Source organism: Gadus morhua, chromosome 8 (genome assembly GCF_902167405.1).
Source record: "Gadus morhua chromosome 8, gadMor3.0, whole genome shotgun sequence".
Classification (NCBI taxonomy): domain Eukaryota; kingdom Metazoa; phylum Chordata; class Actinopteri; order Gadiformes; family Gadidae; genus Gadus; species Gadus morhua.
In genome coordinates this window covers 13,713,025-13,733,004 of record NC_044055.1, presented here as the reverse complement: position 1 = coordinate 13,733,004, position 19,980 = coordinate 13,713,025, and the positions used below count along the sequence as shown (strand labels likewise).

The 19,980-nt window shown below is 45.2% G+C and overlaps 4 protein-coding genes across 6 annotated transcripts; 3 read left to right on the top strand and 1 right to left on the bottom strand.

The window, feature by feature from the left end:
* The first annotated feature begins 100 nt into the window (after window positions 1-100).
* On the top strand, window positions 101-1,072 carry ndufb3 (NADH:ubiquinone oxidoreductase subunit B3). The gene is made up of 3 exons (XM_030364109.1): window positions 101-188; window positions 613-741; window positions 837-1,072. The coding sequence occupies exons 2-3, from the start codon at window positions 614-616 to the stop codon at window positions 985-987; spliced, it is 279 nt and encodes a 92-aa protein (XP_030219969.1). The 5' UTR covers window positions 101-188; window position 613; the 3' UTR covers window positions 988-1,072.
* Window positions 1,073-1,119: 47 nt separating this feature from the next.
* LOC115549097 (UDP-glucuronosyltransferase 1-5) lies at window positions 1,120-5,103 on the bottom strand. Its single transcript, XM_030364108.1, has 9 exons — window positions 4,432-5,103; window positions 4,219-4,282; window positions 3,973-4,121; window positions 3,613-3,740; window positions 3,432-3,525; window positions 3,183-3,308; window positions 2,696-2,783; window positions 2,305-2,524; window positions 1,120-2,114 (listed from the first exon to the last, which is right to left on the bottom strand). Exons 1-9 carry the CDS (start codon window positions 4,951-4,953, stop codon window positions 1,844-1,846), a joined length of 1,662 nt encoding a protein of 553 aa, XP_030219968.1. The 5' UTR covers window positions 4,954-5,103; the 3' UTR covers window positions 1,120-1,843.
* Window positions 5,104-7,668: 2,565 nt separating this feature from the next.
* On the top strand, window positions 7,669-13,341 carry si:ch211-227n13.3 (uncharacterized). 3 transcript variants are annotated; one of them, XM_030364369.1, is made up of 6 exons: window positions 7,689-7,941; window positions 8,285-8,333; window positions 9,642-10,128; window positions 10,494-10,569; window positions 10,738-10,842; window positions 11,788-13,341. In XM_030364369.1, exons 1-6 carry the CDS (start codon window positions 7,892-7,894, stop codon window positions 12,176-12,178), a joined length of 1,158 nt encoding a protein of 385 aa, XP_030220229.1. In that variant the 5' UTR covers window positions 7,689-7,891; the 3' UTR covers window positions 12,179-13,341. The 3 variants fall into 3 exon arrangements, with proteins under 3 accessions (XP_030220231.1, XP_030220229.1, XP_030220230.1); XM_030364371.1 differs by lacking the exon at window positions 8,285-8,333 and having other exon boundaries at window positions 7,669-7,761; XM_030364370.1 differs by lacking the exon at window positions 8,285-8,333 and having other exon boundaries at window positions 7,699-7,941.
* A 1,293-nt stretch (window positions 13,342-14,634) lies between these two features.
* On the top strand, window positions 14,635-17,986 carry LOC115549499 (C-X-C chemokine receptor type 4). The gene is made up of 4 exons (XM_030364743.1): window positions 14,635-14,883; window positions 15,059-15,258; window positions 15,960-16,243; window positions 17,049-17,986. The coding sequence occupies exons 1-4, from the start codon at window positions 14,869-14,871 to the stop codon at window positions 17,642-17,644; spliced, it is 1,095 nt and encodes a 364-aa protein (XP_030220603.1). The 5' UTR covers window positions 14,635-14,868; the 3' UTR covers window positions 17,645-17,986.
* The last annotated feature ends 1,994 nt before the right edge of the window (window positions 17,987-19,980 follow it).

Genomic DNA, 19,980 nt, shown 5'->3' with positions numbered 1-19,980 from the left:
TAAAGTGGAGTCTTGTCCTTCATAAACATACATAGGCGCACAATTCAATTTATGCTATTACTTTTTACAACCGCGAAATGAAAATTGTAACTACCTTCTTGCCGTAGTTTTCCCGTAAAGCATAGTCCATGGTCGTACGTTGTCGTAGATATTATTCTCTCCATCAGAGGTCACAACAAATCGTTCAGGTAAACAATGGATTAAAACTCAAGATTGTCTGCCAGGTTTAAACTTATTCTGAGTGCTTTACGCCTATCAATTTATATCCTCTTCATTGTGCCATGTTGTGTTAATAACTCGGACAGCAAGTCCGCAAACGTTATCATGCTAGGCTCTTAGCATCTATCATCGTCAAATATTTGGGCTTCTCATATTCTTTATCTAATATGCATAGTGCCCATATTCTAGTTCATTCTTAATGCAATGTTAATATGCGTTCTTATTACTGATGCACGGTAAGTGCAATGTTTGCATCCCATCGTAGAGCTTACTCTGTGCTTCCTCAGTTAACGTGGGAAACGTTACAGAGTACTCCACATAAATCTGCTTCAGAACAATTTTATAATGAAGCTGTTATATGTGTGTCTTTGTTTGTGTCTGTGGGGTAAATAGCATGGGAGGTGACCACGGCCATAACAAGATGTCCATGCCGGACTGGCGTCAGTGGAAGACCGACGGGACGCCCCTGGAGTTCACGCAGCAGAGGCTCGCTGCCAGGGGGCTGAAGGATCCCTGGGCACGGTCAGTATGGAGGTCAAGATAAAATCGTGTTTCAACAAAGGCTTGGTTTGCCGAAGCGTTGCTTATAGTTAGTCGCCTTGTTGTCCTCTCCACAGTAACGAGGCATGGAGGTACTCCGGGGGCTTCGCTCGTGCGGTGACCCTGTCGGAAGTTCTGCTGAGAGGATTCAAGTGGGGCTTCGCTGCTTTTACTGTGGCTCTGGCCGTTGAATACGCGCTTTCCCCACCGAAGAAAAGTGACCACTGATCTCTGGTGTCGGATTAGAATGGTTAATGATAATGATGTTTATTCTCTCTGTAAATTAAATACCCTTTCTTTGCCCTTTAATGGATACAGGGTGTTATTTTGTGAGCACACATATAGAACTGCACACACACGTTTGTTTGTATGTTGTATTTGAGAGTGTAGAGCAGTAGTTGACAAAGGTTCAATGTAAACAGTTTATATTACAGTAGTTAGGCAGACTGCAATCTGCTTTTATTGAAATGTGTTCAGTGAGCTACTTGTTATCAATAGATGAAGAGCTTATGACAAGAAGGAACAAACCTAGTCAAAACAGCAGCAATTAAGATATATATCTGACAGATGTATATCTTATAGATCTATTTAGTCATCAATACAAACATTGAATTGAGCAGAAAAATGTATAATTAATAATACTATAATTAATATAGTATTTTTAAATAACAAAACATGTTTACTACCAATTTATACATGTTGTATACAACTTTTTACCTTTTTAGATGCTGAAGTAACATTTAAGGGCTAATATATGGGTATTATTTATTACAAAAGGCGTGGTCATGTTTCAGCGATTAGTATGTGGAAGTGATTATCAATTTCTATTTGACTGGCCTGAGCCAGTTAAGAAAAGACCACTCAACGCAATTATCTGACCATTCAGGGCATCTCTTCCATAATTAGTTTTGGGGAAGCAACGTGACATTCAATCAGGTGTGAAATGCAAGACATCTTAATGGCGAAGAGACTTTGCGCTTCTACTCTTTTCGGTTCTCTCTTTACACTTCCTGGATTCGACATACAGCAGGTTAACGTAGTGAAATCTAAAGAAACCCATGTATGTATTTCTTTCATCTTCTGATCATTCCTGCTTTTTCTTTCTCATCACTCTTCTAAGGCATAAAGAAATGCATTTAAATGTTACCATGGCGACAAGCATCACTACGGTCACCAGAAACGTAATCACATCCAAGCTGTGATACTGGAACCAGTTGAGGTCATGGGCAGCAGGCCTGAGATGGCGAGCGCCTTTGTGTCTCATCACATATTCTGTCCAGTAGACTGACAGGTCCAAGGGGTCCATAGGACGATCTTTATGGACTGCTGAGAGCTTCTTTAGATTATCCTTGTACCTGAGCAAACACGGCATGGATGGATTAGTCCTACCTGTAGGCTATGTTTTATCAACAAATCAAAACTGTATACGTAGACATACAGTTACTGCTACAAAGAAATTAGACTTTATTTCACAACCAGAACATATTGGTAATGTTTTTGGCAGTCATGATTCATAACAATGGCCGTCAACCAATGGCTGCTCACCTGGTGTTGTTGATGACCTCATCCAGTCCGTTCAGGAGGTCATCCACAGTGACGGTGGTGATGTCCAGGACCACGCCGGCCCCCCTGCTTGCCATGCGCTGGGCGTTGTCAGGCTGGTCCCCTCCCAGCGGCACCATCACCATGGGAACCGCGTGACACAGGCCCTCATAGATACCGTGAGAGCCACTATGTGTGATGAAAGCGCGGGCCCCAGCGTGCGCTAATAAAAACATGTATGACATATGAAAAAAAACATTCAGGTGTCAAGCTATTATAGGAAGGCAAACCATTTGATGGACGTATGGGATATTACACAGGTGGTATTTACCCCTCACAATAACCATGGGCATGTTTAAGATGAACATCAGAGCGTTAACCCCAAAATATTTACCTAGCAGGTCATTCTGTGGCACCCACTTCATAATCTTCACGTTTTCTGGGAGATTATCAGGAACTGGACCAGTGTGCCGCCATATCACCTATTAACCAAAAGTCCATGGTTATTTGACTTGGATTGCTGACAGTGATGCTGTTCTGGACGGGCCACTTGGTGTCACTAGGACTATTGTCCACAACTTTTCCCAATGCTCAAGCTGAGGCTTGATCTCTCAAGCTCAGAGTAACTGATCTGATCAATCACAACATAAAGTTATTTGTTATATGTGGCCATCCCATTGTGTGATATGTACATTTCTGACAAAGTTGAAGGATATCTAAAACATGAAAGGTACACTGGTGTATACCTGATCCCCAAGACAAATCGATGAAGCCTTTTATTGAGCATTTGAGAATTTAAACAGCATGATCAATTGAGATGGAATTTAAAAATCTAGCGATTTAGCAGGAACACTTTTGGAATGCAGCACTAAGTCTCCTACCTTTTGTGGGATTCTTCTGAAGGCTTCTATAAAGACGGCGGTTATCTCCTCTGGCAGACTTGACACCATGCTGCCAAGGGTGAAAACTACAAAGCCATGTTCTGTAGAAACCCACGGCTCCATTTCCTGCACACAACCAAACACAAGTGCATTAACACCCTGCAGTGTAACGAATACATCATGTAGTGAAGCCCTTTGTAGCAGTCATTTTGGACACCGATGCACCCATCCAGGACCCTAGGGTCTTACCTCCGGCAGGGGGCTCTTCACATCACAATTGATCCCGCCCACCAGCACCACGTTGGGCATCAACGGACGAGGGTACTCCAATGAAAAGTCAATCCTGTACAGAAAAATACCCACTAGTTCACTGCCCACCAGAGAGCACTTTACATAACGAACATAGTACCATCATCTCTGCAGTCATTACCTCTGCAACCAGATATCAGACTCAGAAACGACCTCAGCTATTCCCACATCCTCGCCCAGGAATCGCTGGGCTATAGTGTCAAAGTGCCAGAACAGGAGTCGACACATCAATGGCTCCCACGCACTCAGCTGTCACAAAAGATGAACACAAAAAAGGTAAATACATGGAAAAATAGAATGTTGTAATGTCTCCAGTGTATTCATCCATATAAACTTGAAGAAACACAAAACGGACACAAGAGAAATTCGTGTGTAAATGTTTGTATAAGGCCAAATGCAACCAGTCACAATTTACGGGAAAAGGACGATGCAAGTGATTTGTTTATTTGTCTAAAGAAGAGTGGTCAGATGACAGACTCACCAAAGTGTTAATGACTCTCTGTTTAAAGGTCATTCGATCTGTAAATCCAGTTAACATGCGAGGGACGTAGGACGGAGGTGATGGGCAGGCCATGGACTGCCAGTCCAGCCCGCACGGTATCCCTCTCAGCAAATTGAGGGTGGGGAGTCCTGGTTGTCATTAATCAGCATATTGATGAGATATACCTATCCATACATACATACAAGTAAATAAACCAGATATTTAACCCAACGTTGGTTCTCTCACCCAGTTTTCTCGCTAGAAGAGAGCCAGTAGGCACCATAGGGTCGGTCAAGACAGCATCGAATCGCTGCAGGAAACATAATGGGAGGCAATGCCATATTATGAAGGCAATGAAATCAAAATAAATGTTAATCTTTCATACAGTATTTTCATATTCCATATTTATATTCATATCCAAGCAAAGTCTCTCTCTCTCTCTCTCGTTCTCTCACACACCTGTTGCTGTAGCGTTGATATCAAGCTGTCGTTGAACAGTAGGCTTTCTGCAGTCGAGTGAAGGATCTCCGTAATTTTCTGAATCTGTGTAATTTTAGCGTTTACTCTCTCCATTAAAGTTTGATGGGCGCTGCGCATCACCTCCGTGTGTGTTGCCATCAATTCTTCGACATCCTTCTTCCCGTAGGGCACGGGGTATGTTACGGTGTCGAAATGCTCCCCCGGACCCATCCGCATCGTGATCTCAGGCATCAAGACCGTCACTCGGTGACCACGACGACCGATTTCCTGGGCGATCGCCTTAATGCCAATCCAGTGGCTTCCGTCAAAAGGGACCACAAGCAGGTGACCGGAGAAGTCTGCGGAACTTCTTCCACTCTGAGAATTGGAGCCAGAATAATCTAGGCTGATATCCTCTCCGACTGTGCTTTGACCAGGAACATGCCACGAATCTTCAGCTGTGTCCTCCTTGGCCTCCACGCCGATGCTCAGCAGCAAGAATAGAAACATTGTTTTATGCATTTTCACGATATTTTCCCTATATCTAGGGAACACATATCAGTCTATATGTAGGCTTAGGCCTATTTATGATCCGCACTTTACGAATCCCCTTCAACTCTCCAAGAACGGAATCTGTTTCGTAACACTGAACCTACCTATAGCTTGTTCTTCATGACTGGCAAGTTTAGGGGTGGGTTACAGGTTACAGGTTCAAAGTCCTTTCCCAGTAAAATAACGAATAAATCTGGGATGCATTCACACAAATACAGAAAGAAGCTGAAATAGTCGGATTACCTTTCGGTAGGCCTCACACCAAGAATATTTAGTCAATGTCAATTTATTAACTTTACAAATAACTGTAGGCCTATTTTACCTGATAAAAAACGAGTTGACAGTAGGCTTTTTATTCATAAAAGACTTATAAACAGTGGTGAAAAGGCCCCCGGGGTTTACTATGATAAACCACCATAACTAACCAGTAATTAGCCTAATGGTGCAATTGATGCTGCAATAGCCTACTAGTTCAAAGTCAGAGTCGAAGTCGGCTTAATTCAATTCCAAAATATGTGCCATACAAATAGAGGAATCGAACTTGCGTTTGTCTGACCCACGGTTCAATCAGAAGAAAAGGATACAATCGGCTAAAATAAAATAAGTAATATTTACACTAAATAAATTCTGAATAGTGCAGAATATTTCTGAATAGTGCAAAAGTGAGGCAAAACAAAACGGTATGTATAAAACTATGTTAAAAAAATAAATGGATGGAATGGAAAATGTGCAACATGAAGAACGTTATGGGTTCGAAGTCCAGGGTTCATGGGCGAAATGGGAGGGGGTTTCAAAGTCCAGAGCTCGTGGGGGCAGAGGGGAAGGGAGAGAGGGGAGAGAGTGGAGCTTCCTCACTACCTGGTGGAAAAAAAGCTGTTTACGGTACCGCAGCCTCCGGGCCGGCCCGGAGGCTGCGGGTCCGGGCCGGCTCCACCAGACTGGTGGAGCCGGCCCGGAGGCTGCGGTACCGTCTCCCAGATGGCAGGAGGCTGAAGAGGCTGTATGAGGGGTGGCTGGGGTCACCCACAATGCTGGTTGCTTTGTGGGTGAGGCGGGTTCGGTAAATGTCAGGAGGGAGGGGAGTGGGACACCGATGATCCGTTCAGCAGCCTCCACCATGCGCTGCAGGGTTTTGCGGTTGGAAGCAGTGCAGCTCCCATACAGGGCCGGCGATTGCTATAGGCAAACTAGGCGATTGCCGAGGGCGACCACAGTGATGCAGCTGGTCAGGATGCTCTCGATGTTGCCTCTGTAGAAGGAGCACATGATGGATTGGGGGGCTCTTGCTCTCTTCAGCTTGAGGAGGAAGTAGAGGCAGGCTACCGCTGGGACTTCTTGGCCAGTGGTGTTGGTTTTTCAGTCAGTGGTTCCAAAGCAGCACTGAAGTGCAGCCGAGCCCCCCCCCCCCCCCCCCCCCCCCCCCCCCCCCCCCCCGGCCACACACGCACCTGCTTCAGAACCGGTTTGGTGACTTTCACCTTTGGTCTATTGTTGCGTTCCAGAGCCCATACAAACCTGTGGGACGTGGGACTTATCCTACCTCCAACTAAGAAAAGTGCACTGGAATGCCTGTCGAAGTGGAACATCCCACCGTCGAAGTGGAACCTAGCATGACACAGATGTGGTCAGAGGGGCCAATGTGGGGGAGGGGTGAAGCGGCCAGGGGGGGCCACGGCCACCCATTGGTCAGAGGATGGCCCCCCCACTGCCCCCAAAATAAAATAACAGAAACGGTCAAAACAAAGAAAGCTGAAATGTATGCATTATTCTTTTTTATCTTATTTTGAAGTACCATTTTTATTTGGAGTCTTATATTTCATATTAAAAATAAATATTGCACTTAAAATGCTACGGTTTACCAAAGTAAATGATTGCCAATGTCAATTCCATGTCTTTCTGTAATTTGCATTAAAAAAATCCCTGTGTCATGTTAATTAGGTCCCGAACCCCCTCACATAATCATGACGCATCGCACAACATATAGGCATTAGGCACCCATTCCAATAACATGGGAATATTAATAAGACATTATTAGGGTCCATAAAAAAGTTTATTTAATCCATTGTTAAACGCCGCTCTGAGTGTCGCCGTGCGTGAATTTTAAAAAGCTTTGACAATCAACTGCCACCCCAAATAAAAGACTGGCCCGAGCTGCTATCTCACGTGAGATAGTGCTGTGGGCAGGTTTAATAAAGAGCAGAGCTTTTTTTAAAAAATATCAAATCTGTTATTATCTGTGGAAATCAGAAAAAGGGGAATAGTGTAACAGCATGTCCAGATATAAACTAGAGAGGCGGTGTCTCGTCGTTAACCAATAGTTAGCGCGATTTGCTAGGCAGCGGTCTAAAGACCCTCCTACAGGGTCACCGATGAAACGCTGCCTTTATTTACAGAATAGGGAAATTTGCTGAGTCAAGTTATTTTTGGTTTAGGGTTTAAATGCAACAAATGTATTTATCCTACGGGGGACTGATAAAGTTGTATCTAATCGAATCGAACCTAATACATTTGAATACGGTTAAGACGGTTCAGATTTCACATGTCAAGGTGAAATTCTTATTATTATCACGATATAGTTCGTATTTAAAAAGGCTACGCTTGCTCTGGCCAACACAGCTAATTTAAAGACAACATTGTATGTGTGATATCACACTCCAGGGCAGTAGGTGGCGGTATCATAGACAATTTTAAGAAGACCAAGAGCTTTTAACCAATCAGAAGAAGGGGACCTTTATTCAATAACTTCATTTTCATGACCGCGAAAATAATCGCCTAAATGTAAGTTTCGTTTTGCGCTTTAATGTAAAGCAATATCGTCAGTTATTTATGTATTTGATGTCAGTTGTTGACACGTATTTATTTGAGGACCAAACACAGTTTTTGAGTGACTTGTTGTGTGAATGTGAACATGGTAAAACACATTACAAAACGCCTGATCTATGAAAGAATCGAGACCATGTAAGTATAGAACTCTGCCTGTTTAATAAGAACGTTGTAATTAAAGTTTCCATTTATGAAATGAAATCTGCAAGTTTTATTAACTTTCATGGCAACTGGGACAAGCTTTTAAAGTTGTTTATCCAAGCCAAGTCACCTTTAACGTTTATCCGACGACTCGCAAGATATGTAATGTTAATAACGTTAATCATATCTGTTACTCCTAAACCCTGTGTCCATAACCAAGATAAACCGATTCTGGCCTTTGTTTCTGATGGAAATATGTTTAATTAATGTTTTTATATTTGATATTCTTCATAGAGTGTTAGTAAGTTAGTTTGGGTTAATGCAGTTGCGTTAACAGTTACAGATCTGCAAGTGACAGGGAGGTCGAGGCACAGAGCTGCTTCAAGGTTCGACTCGTTCACTCTCATTCCTTCACTCACTAATGTGTTATACAGAAGTATGGGACTTGAAATACCAAGAATAGAGGAGATTGTAAGACATGCTGCTCATTTACAGTTTTTCTCAGTCGCTTTGGTACATTTCTCAGATCAGAATTGAAATTCTCAAAACGACCTCTTCAATCTTCACATCAAAAAAGCAGTTTCTCATTCCTTTGAACAAGTTGCAAATGCTTTGGTACATTCATGCAAATGATTATGTACAATTCTCTGCTCTTTCCTACATTATCAATTGCTTATGTCATGTTGATCAAAATGTATTGTAATGGGTCTCTATTGAATAGTCTCACCCCCACAACATTTAGGCATTACTTCATTGCATAAGTCTTTACATGCAAAATGGTTGAACAAGTTGTCATAATATGTCAAGCCTATTTCTAAACATTTCCATTTGACTTTTTTTCTAAATCTGTCCTGAATTGGTAAATTGCTACCAGGTGAATCTTGACTTTGGTGGATCTCCCAAACGGTGAACTGGCAAGTATATATATATATATATATATATATATATATAGCTGGAGCACAACAAAATGTTACATTGTCTGACAATGAAAGGACAAGGAATTGGACAGGGTCAACAGCCAGAGAGAAGAAGAAGAGGAAGAGGAGTGAGGCTGCCTGAGAATTTGTGGCCCAACAGATAGGAACGTCAGGAGTTGTAGGAAGACTGCACTGTAATTCCTACAGCAATGCATGTACAGTTTACCCTAAGGAGATTGTCCTATGTTCACATTTCTAACAATGACATGGTCTGTCAACAAATTACAGTACAAACAGTCAAAGCGTAAATGTGAATCTTGTCCAGTGTCTTGCAATCAATCTCCCACATACACTAAGGTGTAACTTACAATGTACAATAATTGTCTTCAAAACTTTAGCCATAGTTTACATCAGAACATCCCTCCAGAGTACACTGTTATATCACATGACTAAGCAATTTGACTGTCTTATCCGTACATAATGACACAAGGACTTGTCATTGTGATGGCACTGACATGTTCATTGACAAAGATATTTACTTTTTAGAAACAAACTAAGGATTTTGAGCAAGAGACTGGCTTTTGCTTGAAATCCATGGTGTTTTGCTATTTGTACGAATTATTTTGAGAAATGCACTTACTGTTTTGCAAATTTCAATTCTGATCTGAGATGTACCAAAGCGACTGAGAAAAACTGTAATATTACCTGGCTCACTTACGGTCATCTTAAAGCTATAATCTGTCCCTCTGTCTCTCTATGTCTCTGTCTGTGTGGCAGTTAACCCTTGAGTATTGCTTGAGTCGGGTGGGCCGCATGCATTCCGAACACTCATCCAATAGGAAGAGGGAGGGACGGCGGGCGACTGGGAGTACCAGCGCCTGGGAGAGTGCCATTCAGCGTGGCCGCTGGAGGGACAAACGAACGTCATCAGCGGTGTTGATCGGCAGCGAGGACAAAGATCTCATCGAGCTCATCAATGATCAGTCGGACATGGAGCTGGCAGCCGCCACAGAAATGCCTTTAGTTGATGCGGCGGTGTTGGTGAAAGGTGGCGACGAGGAGACAGAGTCCACAACCAAAGGTCTAAACTCTGGGCATGACTCTTCTAACTGCTCAATGGACGGCCTGTGCTCGGGCCCCTCCTCTCCGAAAGAGGACCCCGATGTGGGGCGAAGCTACGCCCAGGGCCTGTGTCTCTGCTGCCAGACGCTGTTGAAGAGGGCAACACACAGCTGGCCTTTAAAGGCCAAGCTGCTGGAAACTGGTAGGTAACTATCTGGGGCTGGCTTGTGTGTTTGGCTCCAAACGCGAAGGTCCTCCTGGGTTCCTTCCGTCCCCAGATGTTTTAACCCCCTACCTGCTCCTTCATGACTTGTTGTCTAAACTCGCTCTATGTCGCTTTTTGAGTCATGACTGTCCTACAAGGAGGGATCCCTCTTATGTGTGCTTTAGGAGAGGCCATTCTCTTTCTTTTTCTTCAGCTTTAAGGCCCTTCACCTTAAAGCTGAAGGTTACCTGAAGGTTCATATGGGTCCGGGAAGCCCTTCAATTAAAATTCCACAATATAGAATTTTCTTCCTGAGTTTAAACCCTGGTTTGAACTTATTATTCCTTCCCATGTCCCATCAGACCCAAAATCCTTATCCTGTGACCAGTGGGTGTTGAAGAAGAGGTGGAAATCGAGTGGGCGGCCGGTTCTCAAGAGGTAAACTCTCAATGTCTGCAGGCTACAGGACTGTGGTCATCCTTGAGCAGGATGCCCTAATTGTACTTTATGAATCTCAGATTGGAAAGTAAGGTCTAAAATGACCCTAACCCTAAATTGTAAATAATGAAAATATTTGATTGAATGTCTTTTCTTTATATCTTCCAGTAAGCTTCAGGGTTGCTTGAAGCGGATTCAGAGAAGACGGAGCGATGTTTACAACGTCATGCAAGGCCAGCCGGCCTGCTCCAGAGCACACACTTTTCTACAGAGGTAAATGGCATAACTAACTCCCCAAAACGCACTAAAGTTTCTCCATTTGAAACCCAACTTTGGCAGTCTACCTGAAGGCATGCGGGAAGGCTCAGACAGCACTAGCTTAACAGATGTTGAATTACCAGTGTAGAAGAAACCTTGCGAGTTCAGCATTAAACTTTAGGAGCGTTGACCCCAAACGTATCTATTTTTATTTTCTAAACGTTAACAATTTTATTTAGTATGTTTATATGGATTGGAGTTAGTTTTGGACAGCTGTTGATATTGAGGGCCTCACCTACAGTATAACGCTTACGATGTGTGTGGATGTGTATAGCTCCATCTGAGCAGTGCTTTGTTTTGATGACTGACTTCGACTAGCTTCTCATTAGAACGCCACGGTGTGTGGCGCATTTCATACACAATGTCATTCATTAAAATGACCGTCACGACGACGGTACTAAAACAGTATCACAGAGCGGCCCTGGGTTGTAACACGTCCCTCTCAGCCCAAAACACTTTTTTTAATCTTACTTTGTTTGAATTCCAGCTGAAACGGTGGGTTCACTGGCTCTTGAACATATATTCAATGTTGGCGTGTCACCAACCAAAGATCTAAACTCTTGGTTGTATGCACCCAGAGGTTTATACGTGTGTATACGTGATGATTTGAGAAGATATCATTAAAGTTAAAGGGGAAATCCGGTGTAATGAATCTGGGATATGTTTAGTATGATACGGGTATGACCGTTTATTGGGGAGCAAAAAAACGCCTATAGACGCATTCTTAAGTTGGCTGTTTTGAGCCGATTCTACCAAAATGCTATACATTGGAATACTAAGGGCATATCTCATGGTAAAAAATAAATCTATTTTGAACCACTTATAGGGCTAGAAGTAGCATGTGCTGATTTAAAGTTAAAACAGACGTGGCTGTGGCTGACTGCTGTGCTCTTGGTGAAGGAACCTGAGACGCTGCACCAAGGCGTCGGCCAGGAGGGGGAGGAAGAGGAAGCGCACGAGTAGAAGGATGGAGGAGACGACGACGACGATGGGGAAGAGGGCCAGGTGCGACCCCCACCAAAAAGAGCCTAGCCCCACCGCTCCCCACGGTCAGAGCGTCGACAACCCGTCGCCTCTCGATAGTCTGAGCGAGGAGGAGGATGCTGAGGCGCAGGACTCCGCCCACAGCTCCCTGGAGGTGGTCCCCTCCCTGGTCGCCATAGATTTCACGGTCGACCAGAAAGCGGGAGCCAGTAAGGGTGGTCCAGCAAAGAGGGGCGGCTTCAAGGACCTGTTGATTCAGTTGCGGGGTAACAGCAGCAAGATAGTGAGAGAAACAGATCACCATTGACCACCATGGAATGGTGTTCTGATGGACGTGTTCGTGCGGAACAGTGTTTTCACTGAACGCACCGTTACCTTGGTGTTCTGATGGACGTGTTCGTGCGGAACAGTGTTTTCACTGAACGCACCGTTACCTTGTTGTTCTGATGGACGTGTTTGTGCGGAACAGTGTTTTCACTGAACGCACCGTTACCTTGGTGTTCTGATAGACGTGTTCGTGCGGAATAGTGTTTTTCACTGAATGCATAACTGTTCGTGCAGACATAACTGTTCGTAACAAGGACGTTGTTATGGACAAAACCGTCAACTGGGTGATCGGAAGAAGTGTTTGAGTGGAATAGCATTGTACATTACCCCACTGTTACCATGGAGATCTGATGGAAATGTTTGTGCTGAATGGACTTGTAATTGACTGCACTGTTACTATGGTGATCTGATGGAAGTATTAATATAGAAAACCGTTGTAAGCATTATGCGTTTCTGTGTTCTAATTCGACTCAGATCTCAGATATAGTTTCGGGCACATCAATTACATACATTTCCCTAATTTGATTTTTCTTTTTACAAGATTTACCAGAAGAAAAACGTTTTATTTTCAAGAAATATAGCAATTAATATTAGGCAACTTGACATCGCATCAAAAATGCAAAGCAAAGGTATAACATGTTGAACCAGAAAATGGCATATTTGTCTGTTTACTTGTGGCGTCCTCTTGACCGTTTGCTGTCATCCGAACGACCACACGGTGGCGCCACATGGCAGAAATCCAATAGGAGAACCTTCAGGGTCGTTCAGATCACAGTCACTGCATTGACTGTTCCGACCCGTTGCTGCCATACGTCAACGTTGCCGCCAAATTTGATATGCAAAGACGCCGGTAAACGAATTGAAGAAAACGGTTGAGCTGCTGGAGTCCTGATGGATTAAAAGCACAAACGTTTCCAACGAAATTCAATGATTCGTTTTTATATACATATTTAATAATTTATTTATATAAAACATAAAGGTGAAAAATAAGAGGTGGGTTACTCCTCATATATTCATATAAAATGGGTATTGTATATATTTTAATTTTTTTTCCATCATAACCCCATGAATAAAAACGACTCAATCCTTTGGGAAATGTAAACGTTGTAGTGCTTTCTATCAATAAAAACCGAAGCTCCCCTGTTTAATTGTATTACTTGCCTCTCCAATATTGCGGCTTAAGTTGACGTATCGCATCAATGCGACTATGTATATATGGCTATGGTTCAGACTCTCCACTCCTGTTCCTCTCAGAGCGTTCTTGTTAGTTCACGCCATTCTTATCTCTGCTGCTCTACTGGGACCATGAGTGTTTTGTCATTCGATAGGTGGAAATCCACAGACTCAGGCTATTGAGTATTTTCTTTTACCTGACAATAGCAGGAGACGGAGCCTGTGGAAGAATACTGAATGGGAAGATAAGGATCTTGGATTTGGGTCTCTTAAGTAAAGTGAGGGAGGGGGGTGTTTTGTTGTGTTTTCCAAAGGGATTTGTTCACTGGTGAAGGATGCCAGATTGACCACTAAAACCTCTGTTGACAGAAATCAATGCATTGCTCACAGCCACAATATAGTGAAAGAGATTTGGGGTTAAATACTGCCGTGAATCTCCCAACACCTACATGCATGATCAAACTTTTTTGTTTAGGGTTGGGGGCTGTGATACGAATACCTGGAATTCACCTGAGCGTTTAAATACAAGAGGGCTGATTTTTTTATCTTGCATTCACGTGCAGAATATGACTCACACGCACAATCACAATCCTGTCATGCATGTGCCCTCTCTCTCCCTTGCTTCCACAAACACACCTTCCTTCACACATCACATCGTACGATGACACACATGAGTGTAGTGGAACGTCTTCACATTCGGGGCGGGGGGGGGGGGGGGGGGCAGGGAGAACGCTTGAGTTTCTCTGTGTGTAGTAATGAAGGTAGTGCTGCCCCAGAGAGACGTTAGAGCTTGTGTGTGTGTGTGTGTGTGTGTGTGTGTGTGTGTGTGTGTCTTATCAACATGAAGCCTTGCTTCTGGTGGTGCTAGGAGTCCATAAAGCCCCGCTCATTGTTAGATTCATATCAGTCTTCTTTTCTTTTACTGACAATTCCTCCTCATTATTCCAAGCCTGGGGTCTCAGGGTCTAAACAATACAAGAGCGGCACACACACACATACGCGTGGCCGTGCACGTAAACACACACACATACACACACTCACATACATACACACTCATAAACTCACAGACCCGCACACACACACACACACACACACACATGCATGCTGACCTGCAATAGAAACCATATCAACACCTGACTCTTTCAAAACAGGAAGAGCGTTTCAGCAGGAACACAGATGTGTCAGACAGAGTGTTTAGGGGAGGGTCCCTGGCCTTGGGGGGTGGGGGGGGGGTGTACATAAACCCACCAGATACACATCTCCTCTTCACTCCACACTCGCTCCTGGAGAGAGAGACAACGAGTCAGAGAGAGAGAGAGAGAGACACAGACAGAGTTAGAGACATAAAGACAGAGAAACAGATAGAAAGGAGAGACTCGTCGCTAGATCGAGATAAAGAGCGGGATACAGAGAGATTGTGTGGGATAGATAGAGACACAGTGAGAGATACCTTCCCACGGAGAGACGGAAAGGGTTACCAGACCGGCCGATTCCATCATGTCTTACTATGAGGTGAGTGTCCCCGAGCTCCGAAGTCACTCCATCCACAGGCTCCCTGTGGTGCGTCACTAAATGTACATTTAGAAAGATAGAGCGCCATTCGCCCTTTGCTGAATCTAATGGTTTCTGCTCACTACTCTGCCTCCTCCAATCCTCCCCTCTCTCCCTCCGTCCCTCCCGCTCCCAGCACATCTACATCGAGGACTTCAACTACACGGGGTCCGGGTCCGGGGACATGGGCATGGACCTGGAGGAGCCCTGCAACGTGGAGAAGGTGGTGTCCCCAGACCTCCAGCAGGTGTTCCTGCCCGTCGTCTACACCCTCATCTTCCTGCTGGGCATCACCGGGAACAGCCTGGTGGTGGTGGTGCTGGGCTGCCAGCGCAGGTGAGCAGCTGGGGCGGTGGTGCTGGTGGTGGTAGTGGTGGAGGTTGCGGAGTTGATTGTGGTGGTGTTGATTGCGTTGGTGGTGGCGGCGGTGGTAGTGGTGGTGGAGGTTGCGGTGGTGGTGGCGGTGTTGATTGCGTTGGTGGTGGCGCCGGTGGAGGTTTGTGGAGGTTACGGTGGTGGTGGTGGTGTTGTTGATTGCGTTGGTGGTGGTGGTGGTGGTGGAGGTTACGGTGGTGGTGGCGGTGGTAGTGGTGGTGGAGGTGGTGGTGGAGGTTACGGTGGTGGTGGTGGGGGTGGTGATTGCGGTGGTGGTGGTGGTGGTGGTGGTGGTGGTGGTGATTGCGTTGGTGGTGGTGTGGAGGATGTGGTGGGATTGGACCTGTGTTAGGAGTTTTTTGTGTTTTTGTCCTAAAGAAGTCTAAAAAAAGGCAGATGGATGTGGCTTTACACAAGGATTGTTGAGGATTATTTCTTTAACAATAATTGTCTGTAAGTTATATGAACGAAACAATATGTTCAGAATGTTTTATAATTACTATTGATAGATTATCTTGATAGGGTTTCTGTATCTAATATTCTGTTTATTGAACCTTTATTTAGCCAGGTTAGCCTCAATGAAGAACCTGTTTTAAACGAACCAAAGTAAGCTCTCCGTTCTAAACATGTAATAATCTTTCCGTCCGTTTCTCCGTCTCCAGGGCCAAATGCAGTCTGACGGACTGCTACCGTCTGCACCTCTCGGCGGCGGACCTCCTCTTCGTCCTCTCGCTGCCCTTCTGGGCGGTGGACGCGGCGCTGGCCGACTGGCGGCTGGGCCCGGTGGCGTGCGTGGGCGTGCACGTGATCTACACGGTCAACCTGTACGGCAGCGTTCTCATCCTGGCCTTCATCAGCCTGGACCGCTACCTGGCCGTGGTCAGGCCCACCGACACCAACACCGGGGGCCTGCGCCAGCTGCTCGCCAGCCGATTGGTTTACGCCGGTAAGTCCCGCCCCCCGCAGAACTCAACTCTCCGACCCGGCATTTATCCTCAATGACGTGTGGCACATTTATTGTTAAGTGTTGTTGAGGATTATTTATCTCTAAATTGTAGGAAGGAAATTATATGTGCTAATGTTTTTATATTATATATAAAAGTATTATATTCCTTTACATTTCTACCGTTCTATATTTTATATTCTGTTCATTGCAACTTCATCTAGCCAGGTTTGTCTAAACATATAACTTTTTCTACAACATAACTAATCCCCAAAGACTTTATCCAAGTGAGATCCAGAATGATCAAAGCCTACAATCTAAATTGGAGACCAAAGTTTATAAAAACAAATCTGTCCAAAACAACTGGGCAGAGTGCAGAGTAGCTGGAGGAATCAGAACACCAATTTAGAAGATTTCAAATGTTTATTTTATTTAAATTCCATCCAGATAAGATCCACTCTCTCTCAATCTCTTCCAATGCCGCCTGCTCGCTCGCTCTCTCTCTCTCTCTCTCTCTCTCTCTCTCTCTCTCTCTCTCTCTCTCTCTCTCTCTCTCTCCCCCCCCCCCCTCCCTGGTGGATATCTAGCCGTATCTCTTCTCTCATCTCCCGCCTCCTAATGCCTTCCCGTTTATCTCCAAGCTTCATGTCTCCCACTGCGTGGGCCCACCGGGCCCTTTGCACATGTTCCATGACCTATTCGAGCTTGTTGTCGTTGCTCCTCCATGTGTATTTGGATGTGTATTTGCATCACTGCCACCACACCTCAAATCTCCCCCCCCCCCCCCCCCCCCCCCCCCCCCCCCCAGGTGCCTGGCTGCCCGCGGCGCTGCTGGCCGTGCCCGACCTGGTGTTCGCCCGGACCCGGGAGGGCGGCGAGGGGGTGACCCTGTGCCAGCGCTTCTACCCCGAGGAGAGCGGCCCGCTGTGGGTGGCCGTGTTCCACCTGCAGCTGGTGCTGGTGGGGCTGCTGATCCCCGGCGTGGTGCTGCTCATCTGCTACTGCGTCATCGTGAGCCGTCTGACCCGCGGCCCGCTGGGCGGCCAGCGGCAGAAGCGGCGGGCGGTGCGCACCACCGTGGCCCTGGTGCTCTGCTTCTTCGTGTGCTGGCTGCCGTACGGCGCCGGCATCGCGCTGGACGCCCTGGTGCGGCTGGAGGTGCTGCCGCGGAGCTGCGGCCTGGATGCGGCCATGGGCGTGTGGCTGGCGGTGGCGGAGCCGCTGGCGTTCGCCCACTGCTGCCTCAACCCGCTGTTGTACGCCTTCCTGGGGGCGGGCTTCAAGACGTCGGCGCGCCGCGCCCTGACGCTGAGCCGGGCCTCCAGCCTGAAGATCCTCCCCCGCAGGCGGGCCGGGCCCTCCACCACCACCGAGTCCGAGTCCTCCAGCCTGCACTCCAGCTAGCCCGGCTAGTCCAGCTAGCCGTGCTAGTCCAGCTAGCCCCCACACCCAGTACTGGGTGTGTATGTGTGTGGGGGTTTGTGTGTGTGTGAGTCTGTATGTGCGTGCGTGGGTGTGTTTGTGTGTATGAGTGCACTGCACGTACACACACAAACAAACGTGTGTGACTGAATGGATCCACGTATATGCATTCCGATTTTTGCTTGAGGAAACGGGACTTCTGTGTATGTGTGTGCATGGACGGACGGGTAGGCTGGTCCATCACCTGTCCTCGTGCATCTTCCATCTGTGCGTTGTCATGTAAATATTGTTGTGCTTTCATAATAAAACTGTGATGTTTTGTAATGGCTTGTGTGCTGTGTGCTTTTTATCTCGTTTCCTCAGTGAAACACTTTAAATTCCTGATTTGCATTTACCCACGGAACCAGAATTTGTACTACTACTGTACACTGTACACTCTAATCCAAGCAAAGTCTCTGTCTCTCTCGCTCTCTCTCTCTCTCTCTCTCTCTCTCTCTCTCTCTCTCTCTCTCTCTCTCTCTCTCTCTCTCTCTCTCTCTCTCTCTCTCTCTCTCTCTCTCTCTCTCTCTCTCTCTCTCTCTCTGTGGGTGCATTTCCCATAGGGGTCAAACATCAAACATAATAGAACTGATTGCAATCACAAAAAAAACGTTTAAACCCAGAAGAGGGAGAAATAGGGGATTATTCACTGAGATAGTACCGTCACTAGTCGTAAGTTACTTATTCGTGCCAGTTGTACTTTTTTTACTTGTTATTGTAAGTGTTAAAATAAATCAGGCAATATATAAATATAGAGATATAAATAGAAGCCACAAAGAAAAAAAATGTGAATTTTTTTTTCACAAAAAGCTGTTTTGAACAAAGCTGCTCAAAACAAAAGTATTTTCTTCAAGTATAATTATTTACAATTTCAAACACAAATTATATTAACTAAAAAAATCATGGACAATATGGTTGTAAACCTTAGTTGTGAACAAAATTTAGGCGATCAACTAAATGTTACTGAAAGAGTTTGCTTATGGCTATGCTCCCATGCAGTATTACAAGGTCTTCCCTTTGAGATGCAGGTCTCAAAGCAAACCACTCATCCAGATCACGAAATCTAAATCCTGCCTGAAATTGAAACTCAGCTGCGACCGTGAGACAGACCGTTTGTTAGTCAAATTCTCTGTCAACATTGTTTCCCAATGATGAGTTTTTTTGGTTTGTTTCGTGTGTGCGTTCGTGTGTGTGCGTGTGTGTGCACGCGCGCACGTGTGAGTATGGTAGTTTGAGCGCATTTCCCCATCACCTTGAGTGCGACAATGTGTACACACGCATTGGATGACGAAAATGCTTCCATAGGCTCACTTCCACCCGGAAGCGGGAGAAACAGTAGCTGGAAGCTGCGTTTCCCGGACCGAAGCCGATGCAGAGGAAAAGGTAGCTTTTGGTGACGCTCTGCTCCACAACAAAACATAATGGAATACATGTGTTAGCGTTCACATCAAAATAAAGTCAAATTAAGTTAACAACAACCCCTTTAATATAACAACAACCTCTTTATGTGTTGGACGTGTAAATCAGCTTGGTCCCATTCACACTAGCGCACAATAAACAAACAACCTCTTTCACAAAGGCCTGTTCTCACACACACACACACACACACACACACACACACACACACACACACACACACACACACACACACACACACACACACACACACACACACACACACACACACACACACACACATACACAAACTTTTATGCTATTCATAGTGTACTCAAAACAGGAAAGACTTCCTCTAGCTCATTTTAGGAAAAACAAGCAGCTCAAACAATCGCATTGGCCAGAAAGTGGTTGCAAGGTTTTCAACATTGGGGCCGGTAATGTATGTATTAACCTACTTAGAGACCCCTGACTACATGACCTTCTTGACCTGGGCTTCGTAAGTACCTGCAATGATCTATGTTCTGTTATAGTAACATGTGTAGGTAGAAGAAGGCTTAGGGTCCTAGGTTCTTTAGGAACTCATAACATTCTGACCCAAGAAAAACAACCGATGAGATTAGATTTTTGAGGATATCTAAATGAAAATGGTATGGGGCCAGATTATGAACTAGTCAGGGTTTTTCACTCCTGAGGAGCCGAAATGTTCTGGATTCAAACCCCAATCTCTGCAACGTAACCTGGGGGCAAGATGCATGACATCACCGTAGTGTAGGGGAATCACATTGGAGCATATAGAGAGCAGATAGAGAGACACACACTTCAGATAAATGAGGAAATCAAAATATTTTTCCGTCGACTTGGCTGCTCTTTTACCTACAAAA